The sequence below is a fragment of the Amblyomma maculatum genome, chromosome 5 (genome assembly GCF_055883805.1).
Source record: "Amblyomma maculatum isolate TAMU_Amacu chromosome 5, ASM5588380v1, whole genome shotgun sequence".
NCBI lineage: Eukaryota > Metazoa > Arthropoda > Arachnida > Ixodida > Ixodidae > Amblyomma > Amblyomma maculatum.
Window position 1 is genome coordinate 158146636 of NC_139348.1, and position 15290 is coordinate 158161925.

General features: G+C 50.4%; 1 protein-coding gene across 1 annotated transcript; it reads right to left on the reverse strand.

Moving 5' to 3' along the window:
* Window positions 1–1359: 1359 nt before the first annotated feature.
* Window positions 1360–9716, reverse strand: LOC146190100 (uncharacterized). The gene is made up of 2 exons (XM_084603379.1): window positions 9396–9716; window positions 1360–2148 (listed from the first exon to the last, which is right to left on the reverse strand). Exons 1-2 carry the CDS (start codon window positions 9546–9548, stop codon window positions 1480–1482), a joined length of 822 nt encoding a protein of 273 aa, XP_084459505.1. The 5' UTR covers window positions 9549–9716; the 3' UTR covers window positions 1360–1479.
* Window positions 9717–15290: the final 5574 nt, after the last annotated feature.

Here is a 15290-nt window from a genome sequence, read left to right on the forward strand (position 1 = left end):
GAAACATTTTGGTTCTAAAACACCTCAGAATGTTAACTAAGAAGAACTGCCTCGGTAGAAACTAAATCATTTTCTAGACGGTCGTTGTTGCTTCAGGGAAACAAAGACGTGAAAAAAATATGTTGGGATGCTTTAATGTATCATTTTTGTATAAAAGCATCACAAGACAATGTATACAAGCAATTAATTTTTTTCGGTGGTAATTAAAAAAAAAGTACGAAAATGTATCGGATTCAAGCAGCTGTCATAGGCGTTCCAAAGCCTTTTGAGCGTTTGTCGTTCGAGTCATTGAGACATGGCTATAACAGCGTTGAAGGCGTCGAGCGACACCATGGAGTCCAATCCATTTTGAGCATGCCCGTTGCTTATCGACGCATTCGGCCGAGATAAATCGTAAACTGCCTCTTCCACTACCGCAAGCACAGGCTGGGTAATTTCTGGCTTTTTTTTCATTAACCTCCCGTTCCCTTACTATTCTGTGATATTTGACTCGTGTTTAGCTTGCGAGTTTCTTTCCAACGCTCCCTGTACTGGCTAAGCCTAGTTTTTATATATTTGTTAGTCTCCTTTTTGCTTTCATGATGAATGTTAAAAAGGCACATGGATTATACTTTTATTTCAGAGATTTTAATGCAGTTACGAATTATTCATTGTTCCATGCTTTAAGAGCCGCATTCCTTCATGAGCAATTCGAAGATCCTGGAAAAAACATCACAGAAAAAAGCGTGCATGCTTTTTAACATTAATTTGTTCTTGCACCTGCAGCCATCGGATGCTTTCATGCGCTAATGCACGCAATTCGCTATTTTTCGGCACAGCTCATCTCGATCCTGGTTGCAGAGGCAAAGGAAACCAAGGCAACTCGGGCGCGTAGAACGAATATAATTTTCATGTTTAGTATGAATACGTCCACATGTCCATACTGGGCTCTTTGTGTCACTAGCTACAGAAGAAATGTCGCGTGTTACATAAGTAGGCTGCAGTAATATACACCATACCTTTGAGACTGCGACGAAATACAAGCAACCGAAACACGCTCCGTCGACAATAGAGGACACAGTAACTGCGTGCAGGAGCTACCACGAACATCGGAAAAATTTATAGCAGCGCGAAAAAATGCAATATAAACCGCTCCACTACGAATAAGAGTTTCAACGCAGCAGCAACGCTCACACTTCTTCCAGCGGTTAAAAGCCTTAAACCAGGCACCAGTTTCAAGCAAGAGGTCAGCTTTGCTGGTCGGTGGTGCGAGTCAGTGCGCATGCGTATTGAAGCCTTGCCCTTAACTCCATGTCGCCATCTAGCGACCTATCTTCGCTACAGTGGCATCGTCACTGTAGCCCCGACTCCGATGTGTTTTTAGAGCCGTTCAAAGCATATGAGGCCGAGGAGGGTTCCTTTTTGTAAAATGGCGATATACCTCCGGTTACTGTGAATTTGTACAAGATCATCGCAGCCGGCTTAAGTGCAAGACGCCAATTATTTCGCTCGATGATGACTCCTTTTGTGGTGGCCCGTTAGCCCCGTTTTCGAAGCTCCCACCTGTCGAGTAGCGCCTCTCTTGCCTTCGCGATCATCCTTCTTCTTCGGGGACCCATCGTTACGTCCGTTTCTGTCGGTTCCCTTAGCGGTTTCGGCTTGATCTTCGGCTTGGCCAGTGGCATCACAGCCAATATTATCCGTTCCTGGCGAAGACCTGGAAGCTCCGCGGTCGCTCTCATACTTCACAAGTCTATCTCCTTTGTGCTCTGTGTCCATTCTCTTGGCGCCCTCGGCCTCATCTTGCGCTTGACTAGCTCCTTGGCTACCGGCATCTTCGTCCATAGCTGCCACTGACGCTGACACAAGATGTGGGACCCCAGTGTGGCTCTGGGAGGTCGGCGCGAGAGTGACTGGAGCCTCGGGAGATTTCCGTGCAGTTGGCGAATGGTCGGCGAGAGGACGCAGCGCCGGTGAATCTTTCTGTGGTGCTGGCTCTGAGCCGCCGCGTATGGCTCCGGATCGGTTGGCAAATTCGGTGGTTCCACTTCCTCCCCTTACAAGCGATGGAGAGCGATGGACAACTTCTTCTTGGAGGTGGACTATTTCCTCAGTCTCGCTCGCGATCGGCGACGCTCCCGTGGTCAATGGAGGCGTCAAAGGCTGTTCCTGCAACCGACAGAATAACACATTGGCTCTTCTGCATCCGTTTGTGTTCATATTCTGGAATATATCAACACATTATTCGCGAAACATCCCAGAATATACAATCACACAAAAGGGCACTTTGTCTATCAATTAATATCCCCGGAATTAAACCGTTTGCACGCGAGAAGGTACACAGAAGCGCGCTTTTGCTGGAAGTCTGTCATATGTACACGGTCCAGATGTATATTAGTACGTAATTTAGTCAAAACATAATTATCCTCAGTAACCAAAGATCACAACACTATCTAAATGACCCCGCGTGGGTGGTGCAGTGGTTACGGCGCTCGGATACTGTGCCCAAGGACGCCGGATCGAATCCCGGCCTCAGCGGCCGCTTTTCGATGGAGCCGAAAAGCAAGGTGCCCGTGTGCTGTGCGATGTCAGTGCACGTTAAAGAACCCCAGGTGGTCGATTTTTCCGGAGTCCTCCACTACGGCGTCTCTCATAGCCTGAGTCACTTTGGGACGTTAAACCCACAAACCAAACCAAACCATCTAAATGTTAACGAGACCACGCAAGAGAACCCATTCCCCAGAAACTTTGACACCGGCTTTACGAGCAAAACATCATGGCCATGCTTCTGGCACCTTGTAATTGGCCCGTGAAATGCCCAGCGCTGATTTTTCGGCGGCATGTGTGACGTCAGAAGCAAAACAGCCAGGTTAGTAGTAGCTGTCGACGCCGGAAGCTGCTCTGAATTGGAAGGTTGGGGTGGGAATCGAAACCGGACAGAGTCAGACATGTTGTCTCTATAATAATAATAATAATAATAATTGGTTCATAGGAAGGGAAAGGCGCAGTATCTGTCACACTTGTTTTTGTGGACACCTGAACCGCGCCGTAAGGGAAGGGAGGAGGGGGAGCGAAAGTGGATAGAGAGAAAGAGGAGCCGTAGTGGAGGGCTTCGGAGTAATTTCGACCACCTGGGGTTTTTTAACGTGCGCTGACATCGCACAGCACACGGACACCACCTCGCTTCGCCTCCATCGAAACGCAGCCGCTGAGGTCGGGATCGAACCCGGGTACTCCGGCACAGTAGTCGGGCGTCTTACCACTGCACCACCCCGGCGCGGCTGCCTCTATAGTCCACGCGGGCGTTCTAGCACAGATCGGTCAGATTGGGGCTTTATTATTTTCGTCAGGTGGTCGTTAGTTTACTGATATGCTATTTAGCCTGTCTGGGATAACACAGGCGCAAAATAAGGAATTAAGTTTGGGTAGCCAGGTAAGGACTCGCGAAGGAAGCCGCAGACAGAACATCATATACGTATCAGAACTTTATTTGTAATCCAAACTTTTTGAAGATCGAAAGACAATTTCCTTTTTTTCTATATATTAATTTCATAATTTAGTTGTTAGGATTGAAAAAAAAATCTAGAGGGCACTTTGGACCACTAAAGTATGATGAGGCAAAAGACAATATAGCACAATGGATTGTTGTTGTTGTGGCTGTAGGAAGAAGGAAAAGCAAATGCACGGGCCTGCTACTGGCTCTGTAGCTGAGCCACCTCAGTTGCCTCGTGCAGACAGAAGAGAAAATAGAGAAGAATGAAAAGAAAGAAGGAGAGAAAGGCGCGCGCTGCAACAGCAGCCGTCGTCCACCACCGAAGCGGTGGCGGGTGCAATGACGGCCTACAACATATAAAAATTCGGTGGCAGGCTAGCCCCCGCCGCAAGAGCGTGACCTACCTGCCCCAGCCCCATCAGAAGGTCGCAGCCCTCCACTGCAGCACCTCTATCTCCCTCATCTTTCACTCCCACCTTCCCTTCTTTACGGAACGGTACATGTGTCCGCGTAGAATCGTTAGATACTGCGCCTTTTCTATCTTGTAAATCAGTTTCAAACGTCACTGATGCCTGCTGTACTAACGCTTCCTAGACATCTGGGACTGCTTCTGTTTGCTTTGTGGTGCGGCGTTATAGGAAGCGGCAAATGAAAGGCGCGCAGCACGTACGCCTGGATCAGACGCCCGGCGGGGTCAGCTTCTTATATGCATGAATTGCCTGATGACGTCATGACCTGTCGTGACGGTACATCGCGCGCCTCTTGTCAACACAACAAGCATTGCATTGAATGCATCAAAGTTCACCGGCGTTCTATAATTCTACAGGAAAGGACAGGCGCACTATCTCACTCGCAGAATCCCACCATCATCCTCACGGTATCTTGTTCTGGCTGTAGGAAGAAGGAAAAAAGGAAAATGAACGCATCCACATTCACTTCGAAAAAACCGAAGGCACAAAAGGTTAGATGCAGAAAAGATAGCCATTGCCATTATACAAGTATAAGGCGATTAGCAGGGGGGATATCAAGAGAAAAAAATTACCGACGATTACGCTACTTCCTAATGCGAAATTTGAGCGCAGCAAATAAGCTGTTTCCCCTTTTCGATAGATTGAGGCAAAGAAATCGAGCAACACATGTATGCGCTATCACAGAATTTTTTTATTTTTCACACGTATTCCTTTAACAAAGACTCCCTTCTCGGCGGCGGCGATGAGCTGATTCAGCCTCGCTTACACCTGGTTGCTCTCGACGGTGGCGATGAGCTTCCGCTTCGGCGGTGCGAACGGCAGGGTCTTCTCGACGGCGGCGATGAGCTTCTGCTTCAGCCTCGCTTACTGCTCTGGATTCTGGCGGCGACGGCGCTGGGCCTCTGCTCTGGCAGCTCGTTTAGCAGCAGCAGCAGCAGACGGAGGACTCCCACCTGTCGCCTCGCTCATGGCTCAGAAAGAACTGGCAGATAATTTCGCAGTGGCGAATGGCAGCGGCAATTTCGGCTCGGGCGGTGCACATATACAGATCCGCCGCCACCGATCTGGCTCTCTGATTGCCACCGCACAGGGGTTGCATTGGAGGAGGAGCGAAGAAAGGAATTAAGTTCGAGCCGGCGCTTTGACAACCGGAGACTTGCAGGAAGAGGGGGGAGGGGGGCGGCGTGTACAGCCAGCGGCAAACGATGGGGGCAGAAGCGCGCGCAGCAAGCGGACAAAGCGATAAAGGGAGGAGGGAAGAGATAGCAGCGACTGACTGATGCTGCTGACGCCGATAGTGAGTCAACCCCAGCTGCGGAGTTGGTTTCAGGGACAACGCCTCCGATGCCGACGCAAACAATATGATACCCTCGCTTCCGCAGCGCCAAGAACCAGGTTATCTTGACTCTCTAGCGGCGTCAGCGGCATCCAGCGGTATCAGTCGGTCGCTGCTAGCGCCGGGGGGATGAAAGGGGGCGGAGCTGGTTACGAGGCCGACGCCGACGCCGACGCGAAACCCAGGAACGGACGGCAAAGAGCTGCGCTCTAAAAAATGCACGGGCATGCTACTGGCTCTGTAGCTGAGCCATATCCGCTGCCTCGTGCGGACAGAAGAGAAAATAGAGAATAAAAAATTAGCTGTGGCTTAGCTCTGGTTAAGCCTGAGTGATTGCGAAAGCAATACCTCCCTGGCTGCGCTTGGCTCTGCTGGTGGTTTGGCATGGCTTCGCCTTTTGTGCAACTAAAGGATTTACTCTGGACACAACACGGTTTCTACTGTTTGTTTATTCCAATGAACACGCTTTGGTGGTCCGCAAAGTAGTGACTCTTTGCCTGCTCGCTCGCTGAACTTGCAGAACGCCGCCGGGCTCGCCATTCGCAGCATTGGCGCGTTGCTTAGCCAACCGCGCTTGCCTTTCTTCATGTGTCTCCTCGGCACGGCGCCGGCGTTTGCGCGCAGCACGTCGCTCCAGCGACGCCTTGTACAACTCCTTTATCCTCTTGTACAACTCCTGTATCCTTGTACAACTCCTTTATTCCCGTTTATCCTCTCCTAGCGAGCGCCCTCACGCGGCGGGCCGAGGAGGCCGTCACGTAAGTGGTGTTGGCCGAGCGAAGGAACGACTATGGCCGAAGAGACAAGCTGGGGCCCCTGCTCGCCTCTGGTCGTGACGTCACGCTGTCACGTGGCAGCCGGAGCGAAGGAACGACCTCCACCGATGGCAGAGAAGTGCTAGCAGTATTGCTTTCGCAATAAAAGAAAAGGGAGAGAAATACGCGCGCCGCAACAGCCGTCGTCCGCCACCGAAGCAGTGGCGGGTGCAATGACGGCCTCTAACAGTAAACATCGGTAGCAGGCTAGCCCCCGCCGCAAGCGGCGGTGACCTACCTGTCCCAGCCCCATCAGGGCCTGGAGCGAGGCTCCCCTGATGGGGCTGGGACAGGTAAGTCACCGCCACTTGCGGTGGGGGCTAGCCTGCCGCAGAATGTTTATCTGCTACGGCTCCTCTTTCTCTCTTTCCACTTTCATTCCCACCCTCCTCCCTTCCCTTACGGCGCGGTTCGGGTGTCCACAGAGCAAGTGTGACAGTTACTGCGCCTTTCCCTTCCTGTGAACCAATTTGTCGGCCATCATTGCACCTGCCACCGTTTCGATGGTGGACGACGGCTGTTGTTGCGGCACGCGTCTTTCTCTCCCTCTTCCTTTTCTTTCTTCTCTACTTTCTCTTGTCTGCGAAACAAAGAGGCGTCCGTGTGCTGTGCGATGTCAGCGCACGTTTCGCAGACAAGAGAAAATAGGCGAAACGAAGAGGCGTCCGTGTGCTGTGCGATGTCAGCGCACGTTAAAGATCCCCAGGTGGTCGAAATTACTCCGTAGCCCTCTACTACGGCTCCTCTTTCTCTCTTTCCACTTTCACTCCCACCTTCCTCCCTTCCCTTACGGCGCGGTTGCGGTGTCCACAGAAAACAAGTGAGACAGTTGCCGCGCCTTTCCCTTCCTAAAAAATAAATCAATTTTCTCTTGTCTGCACGAGGCAGCGGAGGTGGCTCAGCTACAAAGCTAGTTGCAGGCCTGTTTATTTTCTTTTCCTTCTTCCTACAGCCACAACAACATCATGGCCAGGATCAGTCACCCTTCACCACCTCCCTCCTCACGGTAACCCCGTCGTGGTGGTGCAGTGGTAAGAGGAGGGAGGTGGTTAAGGGTGGCGGTTCCTGGCCATACGGGGCTGGGACGGCAGGTCAACGCCTCTTGCGGTGAGGCTAGCCAGCCACCGAATTTTATCTGTTGTAGGCCGTCATTGCACCCACCACTGCTTCGTTGGTGGACGACGGCTGTGTTGCGGCGCGCGTCTTTCTCTCCCTCTTCTTTTTCTTTCTTCTCTACTTTCTCTCTTCTGTCCGCACGAGGCAGCGGACGCCCGACTACTGTGCCGGAGTACCCAGGTTCGAACCTGACCTCGGCGGCTGTGTTTCGATGGAGGCGAAACGAAGAGGCGTCCGTGTGCTGTGCGATGTCAGCGCACGTTAAAGATCCCCAGGTGGTCGAAATTACTCCGTAGCCCTCCACTACTGCTCCTCTTTGTCTCTTTCTACTTTCACTCCCATCTTCCTCCCTTCCCTTACGGCGCGGTTGCGGTGTCCACAGAAAAACAAGTGAGACAGTTACCGCGTCTTTCCCTTCCTATAAATAAATCAGAGGCAGCGCAGGTGGCTCAACAACAGAACCAGTAGCAGGCCCATGCATTTTTTTTTTCTTCTTTCTACAGCCACAACAACAGTGGTAAGACGCCCGACAACTGTGCCCGAGTTCCCGGGTTCGATCCCTACCACGGCGGCTGCGTTTCGATGGAAGCGAAACGAGGTGACGTCCGTGTGCTGTGCAATGTCAGCGCACGTTAAAGATCCCCAGGTGGTCGAAATTGCTCTGTAACCCTCCACTTCGGCACCCCTTTCTCTCTCAACGTTCACTCCCACCTTCCTTTCCTTACGGTGCGGTTCAGGTGTCCACGGAGCAATTGTGACAGATACTGCGCCTTTTCCTTTCTGTGAACCAATTATTATCAGCCTCACGGCAGACAAGAGGAATTATGAAGAGCGCTTCACGATTGCCTTCCAAAAAGTGGCTGCAGCACCTCCCGAATAGCTCTCAAGGGTTGTCACTCCGGGAGTTTTAATGTGACGAGGCTACTCTAAAGTTGGCTGATCATGACATTCATTCATGTTTATTGTCTTGTGTATTTTTTTTTTTCATGTTTTGATCGGAGTTTCGTGCTATGTCGTATGCCAAAGCCAGGCAATAAAGAAAAAAAAAGGTCGGGCCGTGGCGCAGTTTGCGAAGCTCTGGACTTCCAGCTGGTTCTAGATCCAAGGGATGGATGTTCGATTCCCGGTGGAGACGAAGTTTTTTATCTTTTTAACCCTCGCTCTCGAAAGCGTGACACCTCTGCTGGAAACGATCAGGCCTCAAAGGCTTTCGCCTAATATGACCATTCTTAGCGCATTCGTGAAACTTTTGCTTGTGCACCCTTCAGAGGACACCTCAAAACCTTTAAAGACCTCGCACTGTCACGGTGATTCATTCAGAATATACGTGTTGAGCGTATCATTTTTACAGCATGCTATTTGATTATGTAATTGCCTATGTAAAGGAACAATAAAGACTTTACGACTCGTGACAGATCATATGCGATGTCCAGTTGGCGTCAACATCTCTGTCTTTCAGCTGAAGTTTTCGAGCTTAACAGGAGCTTCATATCTTGTGGTCATAGAAGTGCTGTAGATGAATGAATGAATGAATGAATGAATGAATGAATGAATGAATGAATGAATGAATGAATGAATGAATGAATGAATGAATGAATGAATGAATGAATGAATGAATCCCTTGTTTAAGGAAGGAATGGCTCTCAGGGTGTATGCGACGTCAAGAGGCGACGTGAAGTGTGCAGTTGCAGCACCTTCGAAGCAGGCAATCGAACTAACAGTGGTCGCGTGTAAGACGCTCCTCATAGGCCAGAACGGATTGGTTAAACTGATCTATTCTGGCCTATGAGGAGCGTCTGACACGCGACCACTGGGTCCTCGTGAGTTCGATTACCTGCTTCGAAGGTGCTGCAAGTGCGCACGTCACGTCGCTTCTTGACGTCACAGACACCCCGCTGACAAGTCACTGCCCGACCATGTCACCTGTCAGAGACATCTTCGAGGTTTATAGAATCTGCGAGGATTAAAAAGTTGACACCGCCAACTCACTCGACAAATTTTCCCAACACATGAGGTCTATAACGCTCGCGCATTAATGCAGCGGTTGCTTTTATTCATGATGACGCTAAGATGTCACCTTTCAGTAACTATATGTACTGTTGATCTCTACGCTACGCTGCTGATAATTTCTTCTACCAGGAGGCTCAATCCAATGCGGACAAATGAAAACCTACCGGCCCACTCACCCGGTTAAGCCTTACTGACGAGGGAGCAGATGGTACAGAGCGAGCATTGACGTCCCGGCTTGCAGCCACAGACCTTCGTGGCATCTTGTCACTCAAAGCGGTCGCTTTCTGGTCCCCCGCTTTGCCCTTCTTGGGCTTCAAACCTGGTGACATGACGGCAGGCGGTGATGCAGGCACATTACCAGCATTTTTTTTCTGTGACGTCGCGGCTGGTAGCCCTTGTACGGACGGCTGGGCCTGCACTTTCTTTCTAAAAGATGGCTTCTTTTCTGCCGCCCTCACAGTAGACGAAGCACCATCGACTTTCCTGCGGCGCGACGCTTTACGAGCCGGAGATGGACACTTTCCGAAAGGCGACGCTGGTGTCTCAGGTTTCTTATCTAAAGGCAAAAAAAGTCAAGCCAGGGCAAAAGAATTATCATCATGATTCCAATACTGGGTCATGGCTACACCTTGAAAGCATTTGTTGGTTGCCACTATCACAACTGGCCAAGCCTTGCCTTCGCGTCTAAAGGGCGATAGGAAAGCAGACATCTCGCATTAAGCGATTGAGCAAGTGTGTCAGCCTGCTGATTGGCCCCCACTTTGTGCCGGTTCACAGTGTTATAACACTTTGAAGATAGTCACTGCTATAAAGCACAGAGCAATACCGCAACGCTGAAGGCTGAAGTCAAGCAACTTACAACGTGCAAATAAAGCTAGAAAAATCCCCTGCCAGTCGCGGAAGCAAGCCCGCGACATGCGCATGTTACGCATAATGCTCTACAAAATGTACCTTACAGCATAGCCCTTTCATCCTGCTTCAATCCTAGGTGCATGCGTTTGCATGCATGCAAAGGAATCTCGTTCACCACTACCGCTCGAGCCTTGTACAGTGTAACGCGCAACACGTTCTAAACTGTTAGTACTTGCAAGCGAAAATGACTCGGATGTCACATGAAATATTTGGCGAAACTAGAATGAACCGAAATTTATAGCTGACTCTTATCCACTCAAGGAGCTTAATTTCAAGCGTACACGCAGCCTGTGTCCAAAACCTAAAGCCTACAGCTTGCTTTCTTGTAATACTCCGCGCCTCCTTTATTATTTGCGACATTGCGAATATCGAAAAAGAAAGCGATTTTCTAAAATATAGCAGTGCCCTACTTAAGAGGAAATATCATAGGCTGTGCATTTCCACAATGGCTGTAACTGCTATTTGAATACTACGTGAAGTATGTACTGCAGTGCAGTCAGACATGCTGCTTGTTAGCTTTGATTTCCTAAGAAGAAAATTAACTATCGACAAGAGCACTAATTTGCGGCTATTCGCCCTCTCAGTCTACCTGCCAGTGTGTCTGCCGAGGCTGCTGATGTTCTTTTGTCAGTCGCCTTGTAGTACCGAGGGCTAACAGCGACGTCCGGAGACAGCTTGTCGGTTGAACATACATTTTCATGTGCCGTACGTTCCAGGTCATGCTTTGTTGAGGGCGCAAAAGATTGTGGGTGATAACTAATCTCCGCAGGGCTCGCTGGAGACAGGACGGGCTTCTCGGGATGGAGAGATGTGGGTGACCCTCTCTTGGACTTACTGCCGGGCGACCTGTGGCCATGAGACCTTCTTCGGTGTCGTTGCTTGGCCAGTGGATGCGGGGCCGGCGGCGCTATGTCCGGTAATACAACCTCTCCTGCGACTTCCAAGACGTCAGGATGTGGAGTAAATTTCGGCGAACCGCCACTTCTCTTTCCTTTGGGTGATACCGTCCCTTTCTTCTCAATTCTGGGCGAATCCGGCGAGGCTAGACTGCCTTCAGCACGCTGTTTTTTCTCCACTAGTTTTTTTGCACGATGCTGTGCGCCAAACGGCGCTATTTCATGCTGATCCGGATTTACGCCTTTCGGTGCTGAGGGCAACCTAGCTGATCCCTGTGAAGGCAATGGTGATCTCCCCGAAAATGGTGCCGAAGTTTGCGACGCATTGCTATCGCGGCCTGATTCCACGACACCTTTCCTGTCATCCAGCTTTTTGCTTCCATGTTGCCGAGCCGGACAATAAACGGGAAGCTCAGAGGGAGACCGCGTCTCTGGCGCTCTTTGCTGCTCTCCCTGATGAGATGCTTTCTCCTCTGCGGGAGTTCTCGACTCGGGGAGGAGTGGAGGCGACGGGGACTCTCGAGGTGTTGCCGGTTCCTCCGGCTGTGGCAAAGACACTGCTTCTACGTGAAGGCCCTCGCGGTCACTCGAGATAGCAGGACTTGCGGTTTCTTTGGGGCTCTGGTCCATGCGGTGCAGCGCGTCTTCTTCCACGACACTTTTAAAGACGACGTCCGCTCTTACGAGTGAATCCACGGGTCCAGCTTCCGCTCCGGGGGTCAGGGGTTGAGACGCCGAGAGTTGTTCTTCATCTCTCGAGGAAGGCGGAAATGGCAGTGAGTGAGGACATGGCGCCTCCACGCTCGGCGAAGCAGCGTGACTGGTGTGCGTCCCAGCTGTTTTTAGCATGCCTGCGCGGGGCGATGTCGATGTTACCGGCACATGATGCGCCTTCGCTTTGACGGAGCGCCATACGGCGCTCAGCGGACGGGACACGTGGAAGATGCCGGAGTCGGGAACGACCTGCACGGGGTTGATGCGCAGGCTGGTTAAAATGGAAGAAGCGAGTGTCTTCCAATGCAGAAAATATAGAAAAAAAAATCGCCGACACTTGTAGTCAATGGTGCGAAGCCGCGTGTTCGAACTATGGATAGGGATGTTCATACGATAGTTAATCGTATGAACATCCCTGTGTGCCCGACCATTACCGACCGCCAGTTTATTATGAAAGCACACAGAAAGAGAACATGAATGATTCCATGCCTATACGAGAAAGTTAAGCCATGCGTGAGTGACTTGAAAATTATAATAAGCGGGTCAACTCTGGCTGAACATGCTGTAACACACGTTTGGCAGCTGACTGTGGGCGTCTATGGGTAATATTTATTCAAATCACTTGCATTTCTCTTCTTCTATCATAAGGATGTTTATAACGTCGGAAACAGGAGTTAAGAGATTGAACACTAAAACGTTTATCTCAGTGCAGTTAAAAAAATAGCTTCGCGACCGCTCGAAGATGATGACACTAGTGGTCCATCGACGGCGGCTGGTGAGTGGCCCCGACTCAGCAAGAGATGGCCGTCGCGGCACTGGCGGATGAAATTAACTGTATAATCCATATTTCAAGCTCTTTTTGGCAATGCGGAACCTGTCTCGTTCAATCACGGTGCTGAAATAAAGCAAATAGTTGCTCAATTACTTGAGCAGAGTGGAACTATATTAACAAATTGCAGTGATCGTAAAATAGCTCTATCTTTTCTTTGGAAAGCGCAACGAATGTGGCATTCACTGAGTAAATTATCAGCAGAAGTCTGCACGAATGCAGCTCTCCAGAAGCATACTGCGGAGTGACGCACCACCGTTCGCAAATAGGCGCACGCCCTATCCGCTGATGTGTCTTACGTTATAAAGCTTGGTGCTCACTTTCCTCTTCCTTCCCAGTGGTTGAGCCACTAGTCGCGGAATGATGGGTGCGAAAAAGCACATTATGCATCCCGCGCCGTTATGAATGGCGCAGGTCATCGTAGGCTCCAGTGCCACAAACATTAGCGAGGCCCGCTGCGATGGTAGACTGCTGTGCCTAAGGATGCGCGATCGCATCATGCCCGCAGCGGCCGCTTTTCGATGGAGGCAAAGAGCAAGGCGCCCGCATGCTGTAGGTTGTCAGTGCACGTTAAAGAACCCCATGTGGTCGAAATTTCTGGAGCCTTCCACTACTGCGTCTCTCGTAGCCTTAGTCTCTTTTGGGCGTTAAACCCCACAAACCACCGCATTAGCAATGCCTTGTATTTAGGGGGCCTGCATTTTACACCACGTAACGGCGACATAAGGCTGAACAGTGTGCAATAGTTGTAGGCATACCTGCCGCAGTCTCGATTGAAGTAGTCAACACTTCGACTGCACACTTCTGTAACATGACAAAACAGTCCCTGACCTTTTCGGGTGAGCGCCACTTCACCGGTGGCTTGCCGTCCCTCTCCTCGGAGCTGTCGTAGCGCCAATCACTGGTGTTGGGGCTGTTCTTCCCCTCGCTGGTCAGGATCATATGCGTGCCCAGCATATCGCTAGACGACTCCGACGGAGAGTCCCACTGCAGCATATGGAAGAGGGCATTATGTCTTTCGTGGAAGCACAAGCATGTGCATAATATGCCATGACTATTCTATGCATTCGCTACAAAAGATAAGTGGTTCTAAAACAATAACTTGTCAGAGAAACCTGCCGTGCTCTCAGCAGGTCACTCGACGAATGAGAATTGCTGTTAATTGTTACAGGCCAGCTAACACCGCCTAACGTCAGAAGCTTCTGATAATGCATGGATTTTACTAATAACTGCTAAATAATTGGCGCGACTTACACACGCGCGGTTTATGGCAATCGCCACGGCTTGCTGCGAGTATGAAAGGAATTGAAAGGTTCAGTTATAGATTCGACTAGAGGAAACAAAATGTGCTCCGTTTTTCTTCATTTCACTTCCAGCTCACTCTGCAAACCCATGGGAAGCTTTGCGCGAAGGAACAGGCTTCTTCCTGCCGTCAGGATCAGAAACACGGATGCCTGTACGATTGTACGGCCAGAATATAACCTTTTCTCGTGTTATGTATTGCTGTTAGCGAATAAAAGTGCATGATGGAAGCGAAGTTGCATCTACGCCACCGAGAGGAGCCGTCATAACCACATTACTGCGATGAATCCACTAGGCGAGCGACTGATGTCAGTTCTCATCTCAGTGTGCGTTCGCTATTTTGTAGCGAAAGCTGCATTAGGCTAGTCAGTGGCGCGTTTCGGTTGTTGTTGTGGCTGTAGGAAGAAGGAAAAGAAAATGCACGGGCCTGCTACTGGCTCTGTATTTGAGCCACCTCCGTTGCCTCGTGTGGACAAAAAAGGAAATAGAGAAGAAAAAAAAGGAAGAGGGAGAGAAAGACGCGCGCCGCAACAACCACCATCGTCCACCACCGAAACGGTGGCGGGTGCAATGACGGCCTACAACAGATAAAAATTCTCTGGCAGGCTAGCCCGCGCCGCAAGCGGCAGTGACCCACCTGTCCCAGCCCCACCCGGGGAGTTTTGGTAAACGTCGCTAGTCACTATTGCGAATGTGCCGTAATCATAGCAACGACTGTAGTTGTTCCGAGCCACGAAGAAGAAAAAGAAGGGAAGAGATAAGAGGGAGGAAAAGAAAAGGAAGCAAGAAAATTGCGAAGACGCAAAGATGAAGGCAAAAGGAGAAAAAAAAGAAGGGAAGAGGGAGAAGAAGTCAGTCAAATGGAGCAATAAGAATCTGAAGAGACCAATAAGACGCGTCGAATCGCATATCACGTCATAAGGATTGCAGCCAGTGCATCGGAGGCGGGAACGTTCGAGTCGGACTTCGTGAACACACAATTTAGCTTTAGCTACGGATATTCGGGCGTAACTGAGTTGAGAAGCCATCAGTTTTTTTAGAATAAAATGCAGAAGCCCAGCTGCAAAACATAACACAGAGCCTAACCACCCCACCGGGGTGGCGCAGTGGTTACGACGCTCGACTACTGTTCCCAAGGACGCGGGATCGAATCCCGGCCTCGGCGGCAGCTTTTCGGTGGAGGCGAAAAGCAAGGCGTCTGTGTGCTGTGCGATGTCAGTGCACATTAAAGAACCCAAGGTGGTCGAAATTTCCGGAGTCCTCCACTACGGCGTCTCTCATAGCCTGAGTTGCTTTGGGACGTTAAACCCCACAAACCAAACCAAACCAAACAGAGCCTAACCCCTGTGCGACTCAACAGGATTGATACAGCCAGTACAAACGATGGTGAATGCTGGAACAAAAATAAACGACATGTT